Source organism: Rhinopithecus bieti, unplaced genomic scaffold (assembly GCF_001698545.2).
Source record: "Rhinopithecus bieti isolate Rb0 unplaced genomic scaffold, ASM169854v2 scaffold_15436, whole genome shotgun sequence".
In the NCBI taxonomy this organism is placed as follows: domain Eukaryota; kingdom Metazoa; phylum Chordata; class Mammalia; order Primates; family Cercopithecidae; genus Rhinopithecus; species Rhinopithecus bieti.
Window position 1 is genome coordinate 886,416 of NW_016808313.1, and position 19,242 is coordinate 905,657.

General features: G+C 39.4%; 1 protein-coding gene across 2 annotated transcripts in view; it reads right to left on the reverse strand.

The window, feature by feature from the left end:
- PBX1 (PBX homeobox 1) overlaps window positions 1-19,242 on the reverse strand; it is a 295,354-nt gene that overhangs the window by 22,416 nt on the left and 253,696 nt on the right. The window contains exons 6-8 of one of the 2 annotated variants that reach the window (XM_017886423.1): window positions 18,015-18,174; window positions 9,976-10,088; window positions 8,535-8,624 (exon numbers count right to left, since the gene is read on the reverse strand). In XM_017886423.1, the coding sequence (XP_017741912.1) occupies window positions 8,535-8,624; window positions 9,976-10,088; window positions 18,015-18,174 (363 nt within the window). The remainder of the gene's footprint in view (window positions 1-8,534; window positions 8,625-9,975; window positions 10,089-18,014; window positions 18,175-19,242) is intronic. The other variant, XM_017886424.1, reaches the window with a different exon arrangement.

Consider the following 19,242-nt stretch of genomic DNA (forward strand, 5'->3'; position numbering starts at 1 on the left):
GTCATATCTTGTATGTTAACAGTACTTAGTTGATATCCATTGTCTTTTGGAACTCATGCCCAACACTTCTTTTTTTTTTTTTTTTTTAAATTTCAAACTTTTATTTAAAGTTCTGGGGTACATGTGCAGGATGTACAGGTTTGCTACATAGGCAAATGTGTGCCATGGTGGTTTGCTTCACCCATCACCTAGGTATTAAGCCCAGCATTCATTAGCTATTCTTCCTGATGTTCTCCCTCCCCCTCAACCCCTCGACAGGCCCCAGTGTGTGTTGTTCTCCCTATATGCCCATGTGTTTTCATTGTTCAGCTCCTACCTATAAGCGAGAACATGTGGTGTTTGGTTTTCTGTTCCTGTGTTAGTTTGCTGAGGATAACGAGCTAGACATATTTCAAGTGCTCAAGAGCCATGTTTTGCTAAAGGTTAACTTACTGGACAGTGCTAAAATAGAACATTTCCATCAGTGCAAGAAGTTATATTGGACAGCATGGTTCTAGAAGCAAAGAAAAGCTTTTGCTAGTCACTCACAAAATCTATGTAAGAATAGCAAATGTCAGTCATGCTTATAAGCAATTCATATATTTATAGTTGATAGGAATATGATTATATATGTGTAAATACCCTTTATAATGGCCATTCACCAAATTTTTGAAAATAATATTGAATATACTGGCTGGTATATTTCTTCCCTTTCAGAGAATCAGATAACTGAACCAGATAACTCTCAGTTCTTTTTGCTTTCTATGACTTTATGAAGTACAAGAACCATGTCCCATTGATGTGTGTATTCCTGGTACTGGACATTAGAAGGATCTCAACAAACATTTGTGGAATAAGGCACTTTTATTTACTTATTTACTAATATTATCAAATGGAAACATATTTAGAGACATGAAAAAAAAAATTCCTCAAACTCAAATGTAGCCAGAGATTGGGATTTTTAAAAATTACCGATTTTAAAACAAAGGGATTTTCTGAGAAAGAAGTCTAATATTTTGCCGGGCGCAGTGGCTCATGCCTGTAATCCCAGCACTTTGGGAGGCCGAGGTGGGTGGATCACCTGAGGTCGGGAGTTCAAGACCAGCCTGACCAACATGGAGAAACCCCGTCTCTACCAAAAATACAAAATTAGCCAGGCATGGTGGTGCATGCCTCTAATCCCAGCTACTTGGGAGGCTGAGGCAGGAGAATCACTTGAACCCGGGAGGCAGAGGTTGTGGTGATTGCGCCATTACACTAAAACCTGGGTGACAAGAGCGAAACTCCGTCTCAAAAAAAAAAAAAAAAAAGAAGTCTAATATTTTATCTGAAAACAAGCTTGTCTAAGAACATGGAACTCTTTCCTAAAAGGCAAGAAGGGGTGAGGCTAGATTCAGCAAGAAGAAGACTATCTTCAGAAATCAATGCTCATGTTTCCCACAATTAAACTCAGCTTATTTCATTACCTTGATATTTGCTGACATCTAGAGGGACCATGCCACTTTCAGGAGCAACCATAAAAACAAACTATCCCTTTGAGGTTGTGATTTTTCTTCACAGAGCAGAAGGAAGGCCCAACTTCAGTCTGGAACAACTAACCAGATCCTAGCCTGAGGACAGCATGGCTACAGGCCAAATGTGGGCCAGGCTGGGCAGGATGCTATAAAACACCAATTCCAATGAAAGGAACATGGCATACACTGTCATCTCACAGTGGAGAATCTTCCCCAAAATACAATCTTGCATTTTCTTGGGAATGGAAAAACAGTAATTGTTTATAAATGGAACTGACTTTGGAAGATGCCTTAGACAAAATCCAGCTCAACTGTCCTCTTTAGAATTCAGAAAACTGAGTCTTATCAAGAGAAACTGACTTGCTCATAGTCACACAGGCAAAAGTGGAATGTACATGTACACGCACACACACACACACGCATACACACACACACAGCCTAAATGTGATAATGTTTAGTGTGATCATATCACTAGGTTTGAGATCATAATTCATTGTGACAATTCTACAAAGAGAGAAGGAGTTTCTATAAAAGAACGCTTATCATTATATTATTAAGTCCGTGGTATATCTATTTGGTTGGCGTTGGTACTTTTCTCAAACTTTGCTGGTTGGTCCTAAATTCCCCCCTTCTGTCACATAATTTAATTTCAAATTCCCTCTTAGGCTACAGAGTTGGTCAGTTCCCTTGGTGTAACCTTTCAGGAACAGGAAATTCAATTCCAGACGAAGTGCTGAATGAGACTAAAAGGGAAAATGTACCCTGACTGACATCAGAGTTTCTCCAAATTGATCTGGATGTACCATGACGTAGCTTCATTCCCCAAGGTAAAAAAAAATGCTTCTGTTGATTGAATGAATGAATGAATGAATAAGCAAATGAATAAATGAATGCATGAATAAGCCATTGAATGATCTGACCTCATTTGTACTTTTAAGGGCTTTCACTTAGCGGCTGGGGAAGAACATTGGATTGCACATGAAATCACAATACTGGGATATTTTTTGCTTCTTCAGTCATTGTGGGCTGAAATAAAATGCTTTTCTGGTCTCAGGTTTGTTATGGTGCTAGGTTTAAAGGCCCTATAAGAAGCAAAGGCACTGACTTACTCTGTTTCTCATTGGTTTTGTCGTGAAGGAGAGTGAGGCTGTTAGCTTCTGTCTATCTACTCTATCCCTGTTGCCTTCAAACACTAAAGAGTCTGGTCTGCCACATTCAGACCTCTCGATTTTCCTTGGTTCTTTTACCCCTCAGTTTGGGAGCGGTTCACTAGTTCCTGGTCATAGCACCAGAAGGTACCCAAAGACAACCAACTGGGGGGCACATCTGGGTATGTTTTCATCCCTTTGAAATTCAAATTCAGCTTGGTAAAATAGAAGAATTAAAACTGTGTATAATTAACATGAGTTTTCAAAGATTTGCATATGAATTTTAATTATTACCCTCAGTTCCCAGCCTTACAATTCCACATGTGGCAACATCTTACTAATATATACTTTAAGTAGAAGGAGGTCTCTTAGAAATAGTTAAGAAAAAATTAAAATTATGGCATGTGGCCAAGTATTACTAAGTATCCCTGTGGTAGCCAAATGTCTGAAATATGTTCATTTAAATAGGAGGCTATTTTTGTCCTAATGATTTATATTCTATTTATTTACTTGGCAAATGTTCCTTTTCCCCTTACCTAACATAGGAGAAAAAAAAAACAAAACACCTATATTATAGCTTACAATGATAAAAGCTTCATCTCTATTTTTCTGTTACTATAATGATTACAAAGCAAGATTAATGAGATTTTTTTTTCTGTCATAAATTGATGTTAATGGCATGTTACTTTTGTAGAGATAGTGCTAACACCTATTTCCATTTTCACCAAACCTTTTGAATAAGAAAAATCCATAGGGGTATCTATTTATATCAAAGACTGGCTGGAGTAAATTCATTCCCATAACCCACATTTTAAAACAATTAAACATAGTGGCCGGGTGCAGTGGCTCACAACTATAATCCCAGTACTTTGAGAGGCTGAGGCAGGAGGATCACTTGAGGTCAGGAGTTTGAGAGCAGCCTGGCCAACATGGTGAAATCCTATCTCTACTAAAAGCACAAAAATTAGCTGGGCGTGGTGGTGCACACCTGTAATCCCAGCTACTCAGGAGGCTGAGGCACAAGAATCGCCTGAACCCAGGAGGCAGACGTTGCAGTGAGCCGAGATCACACCACTGCACTCCAGCCTGGGTGACAGAGTGACACTCTGCCTAAAAAAAAAAAGGTTTTACCCTAAAGAATAATGCTTTCTGCTCTCACAAATATCCAAGGAATTCAAAGAGAAAAGTTTGTGTAACAAGAGCACTTCTTCCTTCCCATTTGGGTTTCAAGATATAATTTGAACACTGGGGTTGGCTAGAAAGAATAGAAGTTACTAACTCTAATGAAAGAGTTTTCCGGAGGGATGATCTACAGTTTAGTCTGGTGTCCCTCAAGCTAACAGTAACAATCAAAGATCATAAATGTAGGATTCTAGAGCTGCTGCGCTGAAAGAGAGCTTTCAGTTTGCTTATCTAATAAACTTTACAGATGAAGCAAAAACACAGAGGTGAAGTGACTCCTTAAAAGAAAAGTCACAAGAAGGACCTAAGTTTCCCAATTTCAAGTTGCTTCCACCTTCCCCCAGGTCGTCCTTGGAGGTTCCAGTACCACATCTAGTAGGCAGGGCACTTACAACAATGAGAATCCAATGACAACAATGATATGCTGCTACACGCACAGCTATCCCACAAACAATGTTATGCGGCTACATGCATGGCTATCCTACAAACAGGTATATATATACTTTTTTTTTAACAGGGATTCTTTTAGTATAGAAACACGGGGACTCTTTAAGGATAGGAGGAGTGAAAGAAATTTTATAAAATTCATAATAAGAATGACTCTACTGCTGAGGATAATTATCTCTGCAATATCATCACCATATAAATTCACATACTTACTGTTGATTTGGATCTTATTCTCAGAGAATATGCATCAGCCAGAAAGTTTGAAACTCTTTTTCCAAAAGAAAGACTTAAGGATATTTTTGGATCTTAAAGCCAGTATATTTGTGGATAAGCATTTAAAACAATAATTCTCACCAGATACTTTACAGCTGATACACTAGAGGTGGCTATTGGTCATTAAAACGCATTTTTAATCTAATAGCATCATTTCTTCTCCTCCTTGATTTATTCACTCAACAAACATGTTTTGAGCAACTAGTACATGCATTTTAGGACCATACACATAGGCAGAAGTGAAAGACACAGAGGTAATTCCTGTACACACACGTATAGTGCAAAGAAAATATGTGTCTGTGATAAAATAGAGAGAAGGGGGGAGAAGGACTAAGAAGAAAGACATGAAGGAGGAGCTGGGCTTGAGAGTAAGTGTGATTTGGATAGTGGGGTGGGATGGAGAGGTGATGCAGGAATGAAAGGACATTTGTGTAGATGGCATACATGAGTAAATGTAAGGGGGAAAATGGGTAATGAGGTAAAGGTGAGCTGGCCATACTGAATGGCATCCAGAGCTTATTTTGATGGTAGCAGGATGACGTAGAAGGACAGGAAGGCTGGGCCCAGATGTAAAAGACCCTGAATGTTGTATTCAGGGTTTGAGCTTGCTTGGGTAGGCAGTAGACATCTCAGCAAAGAATGACAAAATTCAGAGGGTGTGTGGGAGAGAGGAGGAACTAAAGACAGCAACATTGATTAGGAAGCTATGGCAATAGTCTAGTTAATGAACTATTTCTAGAAATAGGATGGTGGCGGTGAGAATGGATAGGAAAGAATGTGATAGCTAAGTGATCTTTAAGTATGTCTGATTGACAGAGAAGTGGAATAATCTCCCTCCATTACTTAGAGCCACTCTAAGCTTAGTAAGTATTGCCCGTTGTCATATGAGAACACAAAGTACTTAAGGAGGTATAATTTAACTCTCACCGTGGCTAAGGAAGGGGGTCTTTAGGCCTTGCACAACACTATATCCATCTCAAAAGCACACCTTTCCATCAGAAGAGAAAAAAAAGTGACAACTGTGTCCTAACCTATCCTCACTAGGAACTACCTACTGAGAAAACTGCTCACATCAGAGGAGAAAAAAGGTCAAATTAGAAAGTTATCACTTATAAAATTTCATACTGCATTCATGTGGAAACATTTATGCTTTGCCAAGCCCTTCCTTACTTATTTTCTCATTTTCCCTAAGTCAGTCCTTGAGGCATAAAGGGTGGGAATTACTGGCCCCATTTTCTAGAAGAGAGATTCAATATTTGCCCATGGGCACATGAGTCTCTAGGACTAGCAGCTCCCAACTCCCTTTACAGGACTCTTACCACTGCACCTTGCAATCCTATTGCTGTGTGGTCAGTTAAAGGCAAGTGGTCTGAACTTTACAGGGCTTAAAATAGATGCTGCTTGGATAAGATACGGGTGCCGTGAAAGCCCAGCCAGGGGAGCAGATAAAGGCTGCCCAGAAAATGTCCTCCACTGACTCAAACACAATCCAGAGCCCAGCTGGGAATTCCACTGAAGCTTTGGGGTTAGGAACTGTTTATTTTTATTTCTTGGCTCAAAGCTTTCATTCCTGTCCTTGTCTCTTCTTGTCTCCCCTCCTCTCTCTCTCCTGCTGGCAGTCATCATCCTGCTCTATACACACACGTCTCAGCATCGAATACCACCATCTAAAAATACATCTCACTATTACAAGCTTAGCCTCCTGCAGGTGGCACAATTTAAAACTGATATCAAAAGAATGTATCACAATCAGCCTTTGATTCGTTTACCCTGCATATTAAAGACCCAGAAATAAAATAACCACAGTTCACAGACAAAAAAATTAATGCAAAGTGAGAGACTTTTTCAAGTGGCATTTTCAAGCCCAGTTTTTGTGGTGGGCTTATGTAATCAGACATAATTGTCTGCACATGTTTGGTTACACTATTTCAGAAATTATTCCCAGCCCATCAGATGATGTCAGAGGGGTCAGTGTTGACCTTCCCACTCCCCAGAGTCTGACTGCTGCTCTCTCTCTTCTATGCTGCCCAATTAGGGAAGAAAGATGCCAAATAACAGAAGTGTCAGGCCCATTTCCTGCTCAGTCACGTGGACTTCCTTCAGTTCCCTTTTTGAATACGGCCTGATTCTTGTTCCTACACTCTTGTGCTTTCCTCATGTTCTTCTCTTCTGCTTATGCACAGAGCAAAGCTTTCTCTGGAAGAACTTATCTTATATCCCAAAAAGATTCAGGAAATACATAAACATATGTGTGTGTAAACCTGCACTCAGACAAAAACCCCAACGACTTCATTCATTTGGAATTCTTTTGGAGAATACACTTTCCCACAATGGCCTCTTGTATTTTTCCAAGAAGTCTTCCCAGTAAGTCAGCCATCAATGCAGTACTAGTAGTTAATGTAGTTAGAACAAGCACAAGATGGGAAGAATCTCCCTGTCCTGAAAATCCTTCCTAGAAAGTAACATGATTGTCCAGAGTATGTTTAACAGGGTTAACTTTGACTTCTCTCCTTCCATTCCAGAGAAGACTTGATAAATACTGTATAAACTCAGAGAAGATTCTGCCTGAAAATGGTAGACAATAAAGACTCCCTAAGGTAAGTGGCCTTAAAAGTTACCAAGACAATCAAAATCTGCTGCCTGACTTCCTTCTGCAACATCCTTACCAAGCAGCTAGCCAAGCCACGTTTGAATTTTCCAAGGATGGAGAACTCTTAAAGGCAGCCAATCCCTTCTTCGGAAGACTCTTACTGTGAGAAAGGTCCATCAGATGTTGAAGTGAAACCTGTTTCTCTGAATGCACTACTCAGTAGTCCTATCCTATCCTAACCCCTTTAGATCATTCATGATGACTCTAATAGTGTTAGCATGCCTTACACTACTATAGACGCCCCCCAAATTTTCTCTTTTATGAGGTACGAATTCCTAACGTGTTCAACCATTCCTCATCTGATCTGAGAAATAACTGATATTCTCTTAATCCTCCCAAACCAGACAGAATCATGTATGACTTGACCAACGCAGAGTTGAAGGGGCCATCACTTCCTTCACTGCAGACATTATTACCTCCATTAGTATAGATTACATTAATAAATCATGCCTAACTCTTCTTCCTTCGATCCCTCATTTCCTTTAATCATAGCAACAGAAACAAACAATAAAAAATGATCACCACCCCACCACCCAAACCTCTCTTCAATAGTTAAGGGCCAATAGTTCTACTCAAGCCTTCTGTGACCTCCAAAAGCCCAGGAATCATTCCTGATCTAAAAAACGGCCTCCTTTTCCAGGCTGCCCTCTTGTCCCAGCTTGCTGTCACCGCTGCTGAGAAAGCAGACGATTGATCTGAGAAATCAAGTTGGATTGCTGTCCCAAATCTACACTCGGTTCTCCTTGTGTCTGTCTGATCGATTTCACTCTGTGCGACATAGCTTGTCGTTATGAATTTTCATGCTAGTCAGGAGCCGCCAGTGCACCCAAGAACAAGTAGAAGATGGTCTGCACCCCTCCCCATCCCTTCTACATACCCAGCTTCTGCGTTAATTTTCTTTTTAATTGTCCATAGACAGAATGAAAAAAAAATATTTCTTTTTTTCAGACCACAGACATGGATGCAATGGATTTCGGCTACTAGTTTCACTTCCCAGGTTCCCAGGCCCCAGCTTGTGGTCACATTTCCTACCACTGTTGTACTAGGTGTCACCTGTTTAGCAGCTCCCCTAGCTGAACGCATGTGGCCGCAGGTGCCATGCAAACACTGATTGCGTCTGACAGCCCTAGACGCCAGCTGCCTGCATGAAGCCTGCCCAATCGCCACTTTTTGTGTGGGTAGAATGCTGCCGATGGCATGGCCGATACAGAAACAAGAAAGTAGGTGACCGTAAAGCTAAGATAAGTCCTACTAAGTGGCGTTCTGGGCCCTACGGCTTTGAAATAATTGGTAGGGAAAGAATAAAAACAAAACAGGGGGTGGGGGGGCTTGTTTTCTTACACTGATGCCCTGCGGACTGTACATCTGACTGGCTGCGAGTCCATCACTGTATCCTCCTGTCTGGCTGATAACATGGCGAAGGGTATCCACCTAAACAGATGAACAATAACAGAGAGAAAATTAGTCAGAGAGGCGCAGGAAAAGGGAGGCAGATCATCATCAGGCAGGCCACCATTTGGGCATGCCATATTAATGCAATCATTTTGGAGACAGTTGTCCTGGGAGAGTCCATTAGGAGGAGGCTAGCCTCCTCTGTATGCCAATCCATAATGAGTTCTGAGTTCGGTAAGCAAGACAGTAAAATGGTAAAAGAAAACTGGGATCCCCACATTGAAACTAGTTCAACAAGTCTGCATGAGATGGTAGGGAGTAGGGTGCTAGAGGAGCTGGAGGGGAAAGCATGAAGGAATTTTCTCTTCTCCCCATTTTTCTTCCCTACAGATCATCCTATATAGCTGTTCCTTTGCTGGGTATCCTACAAAAACAAAGGTTCTGTTTAGAGGAGGTTTGAGCAGTCATCTCACAGACAGAGCAGTACTTGATTGAGACCTTGTATTTTTTGAGGACTTAAGTGATGGCCAGTTGTTTAGTCACTTGACCAAAGCCTGACCATATCACTTCGAACTTGTTTCCAGGCAATGTTTCTCGAGAAAGGGGTGAATCGCTGACCAGTTGGTCTGTTCTGGGCTTGTAATGCTTCTTGTTCCACATGGAGGGTGGGAAACTAGACTGACATGGCTCAGAACTTCCCTAATAATTCTGACCCACAGCATACTACTCGACCCTCTCACATCATGTTTCATGCTGAGCTGGTAGGGCGGCTTCTGGAAGTATCATGAAGGAAATCTGCTTACTATGGAGCACTAAGATTTGATATCACACGGCTTGATTTTGCTTCCCAATGTGGACGTCTACTCATCACCAGAAACTCAAGTCCCTTGACCTAAAGGATGACTAAGACATGAATTTAGTCAACCTGGCTGGGTGTTTTTAAAGCTTAAAATGAAAACATCAGATAGTAATATATTTGCTTGCTTATTAATTGCCTCTTTATATGGTAAATATTGAGCATGAGAAACCAACACATGAGAGGGAGACCTGGAAATTGAGATAACATTCTGACACCTCCTCCTTTTCCCTTTGCTGAATAAAGAATATGCTGGTTCCACTTGCCTGATGTGTCTCGGTCACCTTGCCCTGTGCTTACTGTTCTTCTCCTGCCTTCCTGGTACAACTGAAAAGCCAGAGCCAAATGCATTCACAAAGTGTGGACGAGATTCCCCATGACAATGGTTGTCTTGATTTTGGTTTGGTCGTTGGTAAGGTTTTGGTTCTGATCTATCTTTCTCTCTCTCTCTGGACAGAAGCAGGAAGCCCAATATGACTGAGGGCTCTTGGACTCTAAGGCATTCACCTGGCGGCATATTGGCTGGGTCCCTACCTGTGATTGCACGTTGGCTCCAACCTGGGCCCCTTGGTAAGAATCCCCATTGAGTGACTGCACGCTCATGAACAAATCTCCAGAGTTTGACATGTTAAAAGAACTGGAAGAACCTGGAAAGGAAAGAGTGAGGCACCTGAATCACAGAAAGGAAAAGGCTCAAACCCCGCAACTAACAGCCAAGAGGAAGAATGACATGCAAAGCAACCCCCCAAATAAAAACTAAAATAAAAATAACACCAACAGAGTCTGGTTAGTAGCATGAAGAACAGAGCAAGCAATAAAGGGTGCATATTGTTTATGTTATGTGAAGCCATACCTTACTGCAAGTTGTCAATAGAACTGCTTCCCCTTAGCAACTTCAAGCTGAGAAAGGGAACATTTATTCGTCCCAACTTAGTCTATTTGGATTGTAGTCTCTAGACCTAGGATCTCTCTTCTATGCCTCTAAAATTGTAGCGTTGGCCAGGGGACCACAAAATGGAGGCTATGGGCTGGTCAGTGGTATTTCTGCCACCATGATAGAGCACATAAACTATTCAACTGGATTCTAAGTATGCCATTGCTAAACCATCCCCTCCCCTGTGAGGAGCAGCACCTGGGAGGGAATGCATGAAGGCACTGTCACATACTAGGACTATGTATGGGTCTATGACATTCTTAATTTCTAAAATGAAGGTGAAATTTCTTGCAAGGTGGCAACAGCCCAAGGAACCTTGAGGACTGTAAGAATATGTGGGAGTGATCTACCCTTCTCTGCCACCTGCAACTATGGAGAAAACAAAATAACGGGCCAGGAATTCTCAAGCATGCATAAAATATGAAATGTTGCTGCTGCTGCTAATAATAATAATAATAATAATAATAATAATAATAACAGTAATAAGTGGGCCTCAAGAAGGGCCATTAGCCATCTGCTTTCACCTCCCAGAGATGGAGGCATCATCCAGCGAGTTAGCCTAAGGTCCATCCTGGCACCACCCAGGTTCCACTGGTTCCACTGTGGTGAACCTAGCCCACATTCAACCTAAGCATAAGGGCTTGCAAAAGCTTAATATTATTCTGAAGTCATCGTGCAGCTCAGCGCATTAGGAAAGAAAGCTCAACGTGCAAGGTTTGGTTAAAACATGACGTTAGCCTGGAAAAGGAGAGACCTCAGGGACCCAGGTCAGTTGCACTCTATTATTTCCAACCCTATATTGCTCAAATTGTGCTCTTGCCCTCATATTCTGAGACAGCCATCATCAGTGTGGAATCGCCCAACAATGATTCATGCCTCAGCTCTGACACTTTTCTTTTCTCCTCAGGTAGGGATTTGAGCTCTGAGAGCTTTCCTGCCCCACATGAAGAGGTGCAGCTAAGCAGAAGAGAGGACTTTCTTTCCCCATAGAAGGACCACTTAACAAATGACAAACTCTAAACTCTGACACAATGCACTATTTATTTATGGTATCTATCTATGCTATTCATGGTGTTTTCATACTTTAAAGGCAAGAGCCATTTAGAGAAAGCTGACGATTTATAAACCTGGGTACAACTCCACATTTAAAAAAAACAAAAACAAAAACAAAACAAACAAACAAACAAACAAACAAACAAAAAAACCCTCAAATTTTGTTTGTCCTGTGGGATGTTCATTCACATGCAAAGAAAAACTAGCTATTTTACTAAATAAAACAATCCTCCACCTAACTCCCTTCTCATTCCTTCTTTTCCAGGAAAAAATAAATGCTTTCTTTGGGGGTTAGAGGAGGACTCAAGCATCAACCAAAGGACTATGCCATCTCCATAGTTCTGCAACTTGTCCTGTCTCATCTGGCCCACATTTCTCTGTTTAGCTTATCTGAAAGGAACTGGAAAGGTAGGGCCTTAGCAAAACAGGTGTAAGATCTGACCAGGTGTGGCTTATACCCAGTCAGTGGGACAAAGTCTTTTGTCTGTAACTTCCTTCCATTAATATGGGACTATCTTTGAAACTATCTTTCTGAACATATGAATGAAACAATGTGTGGCACAGATCACATGCTCACATGTAGATATATAATATCTCTGTATACTAGTACTATCCCTCTCAAATATTTTTTGTAATCACAGATATAACCTAAATAATAAAAGCCATTTTGTAATGTATTATAATACATGCTTACATTTAGATGTCAACAGAACTAAGAAGAATCAGCTCCAAGAACCCAAATTATAATTTGTTATATGTCATCAGGCTCCCCCACCCAAGCTCAGGTATTTTACTTCTCTCCCATCATCTCTAGATGATGTCTTATCATCCAGAGAGTCAACCTTAAGGTCCATCCTGGCACCACTCAGATTCCACCGGTTCCACTGTGGTAAATCTAGCCTAAACATAAGGACTATAAATTTGACCAATGTTTTTTTGGAAATTGGTACACAAACTTAGAAATGGGAGAAAGCCCCAAAAGGCTACATGATATCCAATGACATGGCATCCATGGAACCATGAAGACATGGAATGTGTCATTTAAAAGATACATACTGCAATTGACACAGATGATTTAAAAAATACATGTGCATAGATAAACTGTAAATATGTCTGGCTGCCTAATGTACACAGAGATAAATATGCACATAGAAATGTACTTCATGTACAAGTGCATTTGTATCAGAGCAGCAATTGAAGGAACAGTCCCTTGTGCTCTTGGCTGTGCTGTTTCAGCATTTCATTGTGTCTGTACACCCACTTACAATATTACCATGGCTTCTCACTCTCTTCTCTTCTCACTCCAGAAGCAGTGGTTGTGCTGAGGGAAGAGACCAGGTGCCACTAATACCACAATAAAGCAGACAGAAGTCCACAAAAACATCTGAACTACAAGGGGAGGACATGTTCTGTACCCAGTACTGCAAGTTAGAAAGAATTTATCATGGAATGGATAACTTCCTGGGACGCACACGATTCACTGACAAATAGTGAATGGGCTCTCTTGGAGGTGCTGTGGCATTCTCAAAGAGCTGAAACAGAATAACTTGGCTTGCTGAGAAGATCATTCAGAAACCTTACCTGCAGGCTGTTTTGAAGCCATCAGCTACTACTAGACGCACATTTTAAGGTGTGGTTGTCGGTTAAAAGGTTCTGAATTTGGTTTGGGAAGGAAGGCAAGCAGCTCATTTAAACTGCCACCCAGACATTTGGGGCATGTACAGAAAACTAAAGCTGCACTCAACTAGGCAGAGAAGAAATAATAGATCATTTATGATTCTAATGCATTTGCTTGGGCAAACATCATGATGTGGTAATGTGTTCACATCCATTTTCATTAGACAAGTTCCCAAAAATTGCATTTCTACTCTAAAGAATCTTCAGAAGACTTAAATTTGTTAAAGAAAAACAAAAAAAGTAAAAGCAAAAAACAAAAAAAAATCAGTTAATTTCATAATCCAAAAAAAAAAAAAAGAATAATGATAAAGCTTAAACCTAGAACAGGATCTCTCAACCTTGTTGCTACTGACATTTTGGGCCAAATATTCTTCATTGTGGGGGATTATTTTATGCATTGTAGGGTGGTTAGCCCTACAATGGTTATCCTCTATCCAACAGATGCCAGTAACACCCACCCTTCAAAATTGTGACAACCAAAGATATCTCCAGATATTACAAAATGTCCCCTGGGGATACAGATTTGCCCCTAGATGAGAACCAAAGACCTAGAACAAGAATGGATTTACTTTTTCCTTTTAAGGAACTCCGTGTTTAAATGTATTCACTCAATATTTCTTACAGTATTTTAATAAAGTAGTTGCCATTTTCTGCAGTTTAGAAAACAAGACTTCAGGTAGATTATGTAGCCAGCCTGATTCAGCTTGATAGATTGGACTCTCATACCATATGGGAGTTCAAAGGATAGGTCCTTTTTACTAGATGGAAGCTTAATTAAGTCCCAGGCATGCTTGCTTTTCCATTTCCCCTTGTGAATTCCAAAATTCACTGTTACTTTCTACTTGGGACAAAGCGAAAGAGTAAAGTGTTGTCTGGTTCAATGTGAAAACCCTTCAATAGGTATGTAGGTCAGGGTTGTAGAGTTCCAATTCCAGGAGAAATTGTTTTCACTCTTCACTTAAAAATAAAGAGGAGAATCATACTAAGGAAGAACATGAGATAGAACATCAGTAGGATAAATATTTTCACTTGGTTTTAAAAAACAAAATTATAAACATTCCTGTGGGTTTACTAAAGTGTCAGTCGACTTCTCTGGATGTGTTCCCTTCTCTCTGTGTGTACTATATAAAAACTTCTCATAGGGCACGAAGGCTCTGAGTTTTAATATAATAACCTTTCATCGATCCTGAAAACATCAAACCTCTTTTAGGGGTTGATATGGTTAGACTTTGTGTCCCCACCCAACTCTCATCTTGAATTGTAATCCCCATAATCCCCACGACCCCCACGTGTCAAAGGGGAGAGACCAGATGAACTTAATTGAATCATAGCGGCAGTTTCCTCCATGCTGTTGTGATAGTAAGTTCTCACAAGATCTGATGGTTTTATAAGGGGCTCTTCTCCACTTCACTCGGCACTTCTCCCTCCTGCTGCCTTGTGAAGAAGGTGCCTTGCTTCCCCTTCACCTTCTGCCATGACTGCAACTTTCCTGAGGCCTCTCCAGCCATGCTAACCTCAGTCAATTAAGCCTCTTTCCCTTAGAAATACCTAGTCGCAAGCATTTCCTTATAGCAGTGTGAGAACGAACTAATACAGGGGTATTACAAGATTATGTATACGGGCTTGCCATTGACTAAAATAGTGCTAGAAGAAGATTTGCTGTTGTCCTTGACACAAACACACAGCTAAGCGAAAGAATTCAAATCTTGGGGTTCTGAGCTTCAGTAAGCCCACTACCACTTATCTAATCACAGAATGTGATATAATTTCAATGCTGATGGCATGCCACAGTGAGCATCTGTAATGCACAAGTCAATTTCTTTCTTCTTGGATGTTAAAATCCTCTCCAGAAGATAATCCAAGCTTCTTGAAAGGGCCTCATTTTTCTGAGGTTTTATAATCTCATCAAAATTAAGAAATGAAGAACACATTACTCTAGGTTATTACAGAAGAATTATACACCCCAGGTTTTAACCAGTGCTTCAACTGGTCCCTATTTTTGCTTTCTTTTTTCAAAATTTAACTTTCTCTCCTTCCTTCTATTCTTCCTCTTTGCTCCATCCATTTTGTCTAACTCTGCTGGTATAAACTATGAAGCATGCTAAATGTCTTTAAATGTTTGCTAATCCCCCCGGGTTTTAGTCTTAAGTGATTAAAAAAAAAATAGATTATGCTTAAGAAAACAGGAGACATGGAACATATCAACAAATAGAAATATTTGGAAGTAATCTAAGACACTGAAGTGCTGTTCTCCATACAGAAGCCTCTGGCAGGAAGAGGATTTACTTGCAAAGAAATATATTTGTTTTTGTTTGTTTGTTTTGTTTTTTGAGATGGAATTTTGCTCTGTTACCTAGGCTGGAGTGCAGTGGTGCGGTCTCAGCTCACTACACTCTCCGCCTTCCAGGTTCAAGTGATTCTTCTGCCTCAGCCTCCCGAGTAGTTGGGACTACAGGTGCGCGCCACCATGTCTGGCTAATTTTTGTAATTTTGGTAGAGAGGGGGTTTCACCATATTGGCCAGGCTGATCTCAAACCCGTGACCTCGTGATCTGCCCGCTTTGGCCTCCCAAAGTGCTGGGATTACAGGAGTGAGCCACCACACCCAGCCAGAAATATATTTCTTTACAATAGAAATGAGTACTTATATTTTGTAAAACTCTGAGAAAAAACCTTCTGCTTCAATACTGAGGCTATGAAAAGTTCCTAGGTTCCACAACTCTAGACTTCAAACTCTGCCAAAATATATTTTCACATATTAACTTCTTATTTAAAATTTATTTCAATTATCATTTATCTTTTGAAATTATTGAAGAGCAAGTACATAACATAATAAACACCTTATGTGAAAAGTTTGAACATTTTAAAGTTCTACTTTATCTGTGTGGATGATTTAAGTTGGTTAAGAGCAAAAGAAAATACAGAAAAGCCCATTTGTAACTTTTGCTGTTAAAATGTTTATCTTTTACAATTCCATGCGATTGCACACATACAATAGTATTTTCTTTTGTCTCTACTTTAGAAAAAGCACTACAAAGGGTTTCCTGTGCGGATTATTTCCAACAACTTAGGCACAACTGGAAGGCTTAGCTCAAATTTTCCATAATAATTTACTTTGTGTTCAGAATAGTTACATGATGTTTAAGACAACAGAAAAAAATTCCTTAGAAAACTGTAATCACAGTCTGACATTCCATAAGAGGCAACCATAATTCTTAAACACAGAGTAGAGGGTTAAAATGCTTACTTTTTTCTTTTAAGGGCTTTAGGAAAGAATAAATAGTTAAGAATTTAGTAATGAAGAAAGTCCACAGGGCCTTTCTAAGGACCAGTCATAAATCATGCTAAGCCATCTGCGATGCAGATATACCAGGGACAGGAAAAAGTCATTTTGATATCTGTTTTGCATTATGATAACCTTTGCAGGAGTGTTGAGTGCATTTTTGCTAATGTTGACAGAATTGTACTTCTTCCAAAGAGACAAGTGAAAATGTCTGCCTAGCAGCACAGTTCAATATGTTATTGGGTCTGAAATTCTTAATAATTGACCAGATGGAGAAGATGGAACTCTCTCTGGTTACTGAACCTGTTAGCTTTGATCCCTTGTCAATCACACCATGATGGAGGAAGAAAAAACCAAAATATTCCTCAAAAAGCAAATCTGCTCCTCATAGGAATCTAACCTGTAGCGCTGGGAAAATTAAAACTGGATTGAATTCTATGTTATTTTATTGTATTCATGTTGAAAAAGCCCCGGCCACTCTTCATGCATGATTCCATTTAGATAAAAGAAGGCCATAAAAGACATGCTGGGTATAGCCCGGTGACTTGGAGAACCTTATCATTAACAAATTTGTACATCTGGAAGCTCACAGGAGACATCAGTCTGTGGAACCCTACATCGTCTCCAGTAACAAGTCACTATAAGAAAACTTATTTTAGTGGACAAACAAGCTTTGTGGTCAAAGATACCACATACTCTAAAGAATGTTAGACATTAGGTTTGTAATCATATTATGATCAAATATATTTAAATTGGTAACATTTTAAGTTAGAATCATCAATTTTCTTAGCTGTGCACACTAATCGAAGTCAAACCAAACTTATTTAATGAGAAAATACTTGTTTTTCCTTTACCGAAGGGGAAAAAAACATTACCACATGCCTTCCATAGCTTACAAACACAAAGGTTATATTTTTTGCACTATTAACTATATTTTTTCACATGTAGAAATTATGAACTGATGACACAAGGCACACCCCAAAATATAGTATTTTGACCTAAACTCTTAAATTAGTGATATAATGCTTATTTCCTGAAATAAAACCTATTACATAGCACATGACCGATAATCATAAGCAATAAAGAACAACAACTATAAACAATACATAGAAATATTCATAGCCTGGTTTTGCATACCAATATCTAATATCTAATAAGATATTTGCGAGAAGAGTAAATATTTCTGCATAGAATGCACGCTAATAGGTGACCCAGACATTATGTTGCTGGAACAGCAAAACTGACAAGGATAAAAACTTTATATAAAATGGGCCAAATGACAGAATCCCAATAGACTATCTCTAAGCATTATGTCTAACTTATTTATTGATATCCCTGAGGGGAGAATTTAGAAGTCTCATCAAGCTAACCAATTTACTTTGGTCTTAACTTAATAGACACATTAATGCAAACCTCCACACAACCCACCTTGTAAACAGTCTAACAGATTGCTCTTTGGAAATGAAAGGAAGAGCCCAAAGTGACATTAACATCCAAAAATACAATCAAATACAGAAATTAACCAATCAAAAGTCTAAAAATAAAAAGAAAATCCCTATGTAAGAAAAGCAAGTATAAAAGTAGAGAACAATTCCTCCCCCCACCCCCAATCAAAGAAAAAACTAACCAGCTGAGTTGGGAGTTGAGGGTGAGTTAGCTTGGCTTCCATGGGCTGACACATTGGTAGCAGTGACAGCTGTTTTGGCAGCATAAATATTGGCTTCCTCTTGAAATTTACCTATGTTCTTCTTGTACCGGATTCGCTTATTTCCAAACCAGTTTGATACCTAGAGTAGTTTAATAAGATGAAAAAGTTCACATTTCATCCTTCAGAAACATTGCAGAAGACCAAAAAAAAGGCTTTATGGGAGAGGTGAAGAGGTAAGCTAATTGGTCTTATCCTACTTGTATTAATAATTTGACAACATCAGTAAAAAGATCTGAAGTAAGAACTTCAAAAGGACAACTACATGAAATGCGATTCTCTTGTTTAATATCACTAAAATGTAGTAAAACCGCTGTGACAAAAATCTTCCTATAAAGGAGCTGCTCATTTAAGCTAGAACCCTTTTAATTTAGAGCAAGCATTTTAAATTTGCTTACATCTTCAGTTATGACACTAAAATATACCTAACATTTCAGGAGAAATGCCCCTAGTGTTTATCAATGCAAAAGCTGGCTTCATGCCATCCAAATACACAGACCTTTAAATGTCCATATAGGTGCTTTCATGTGTTAGATTAATTGCAAATTTTTAGAAGTTACATGACTTTAATGTGGACTGAGATTCTTAGCTGTATCTCACGGTAGACCTTAGGATCTATATAATTCAATCTACCAGATTTCACTGACTATTTTGTGAAAGCTTGGTATTATCTACATAAGGAAAAACTGTAGCATACAAATGACTATCCCCTTGAATTCTAGGGTTTAAATGTTAAAGCCAGCAGACACAATAAACCTAATTTACTTTCATTTGTTAATTTATTTCCTTCATGTGGTTCACAGCAGGTGTCTTGGCTCCATTTGGTACCTCTGCTCCCTTCATACCAAGACCTCTGCCAGACACAAGGGGAGACACAGTTAAATTCAAGTTTTACCCCCATAATTCCTGCCCCGGGAAGGAAAGTTTTATATCCCACATTCCAGATATGATTTTGAACTAAAATGCTGAGGTTTTCATATAATTACAAAACAAACGAAGAATCTGGTGAGGGAAGGGGGAGTTGATACCACATGTACCACAGTTTACGTATCATTTATATTTAACTCCCAATGACAGCAGATAAAGAAAACTGTTGCAAAACTATAATTTTTATATTTATGTAAATATAATTTATATTAATATAATATAA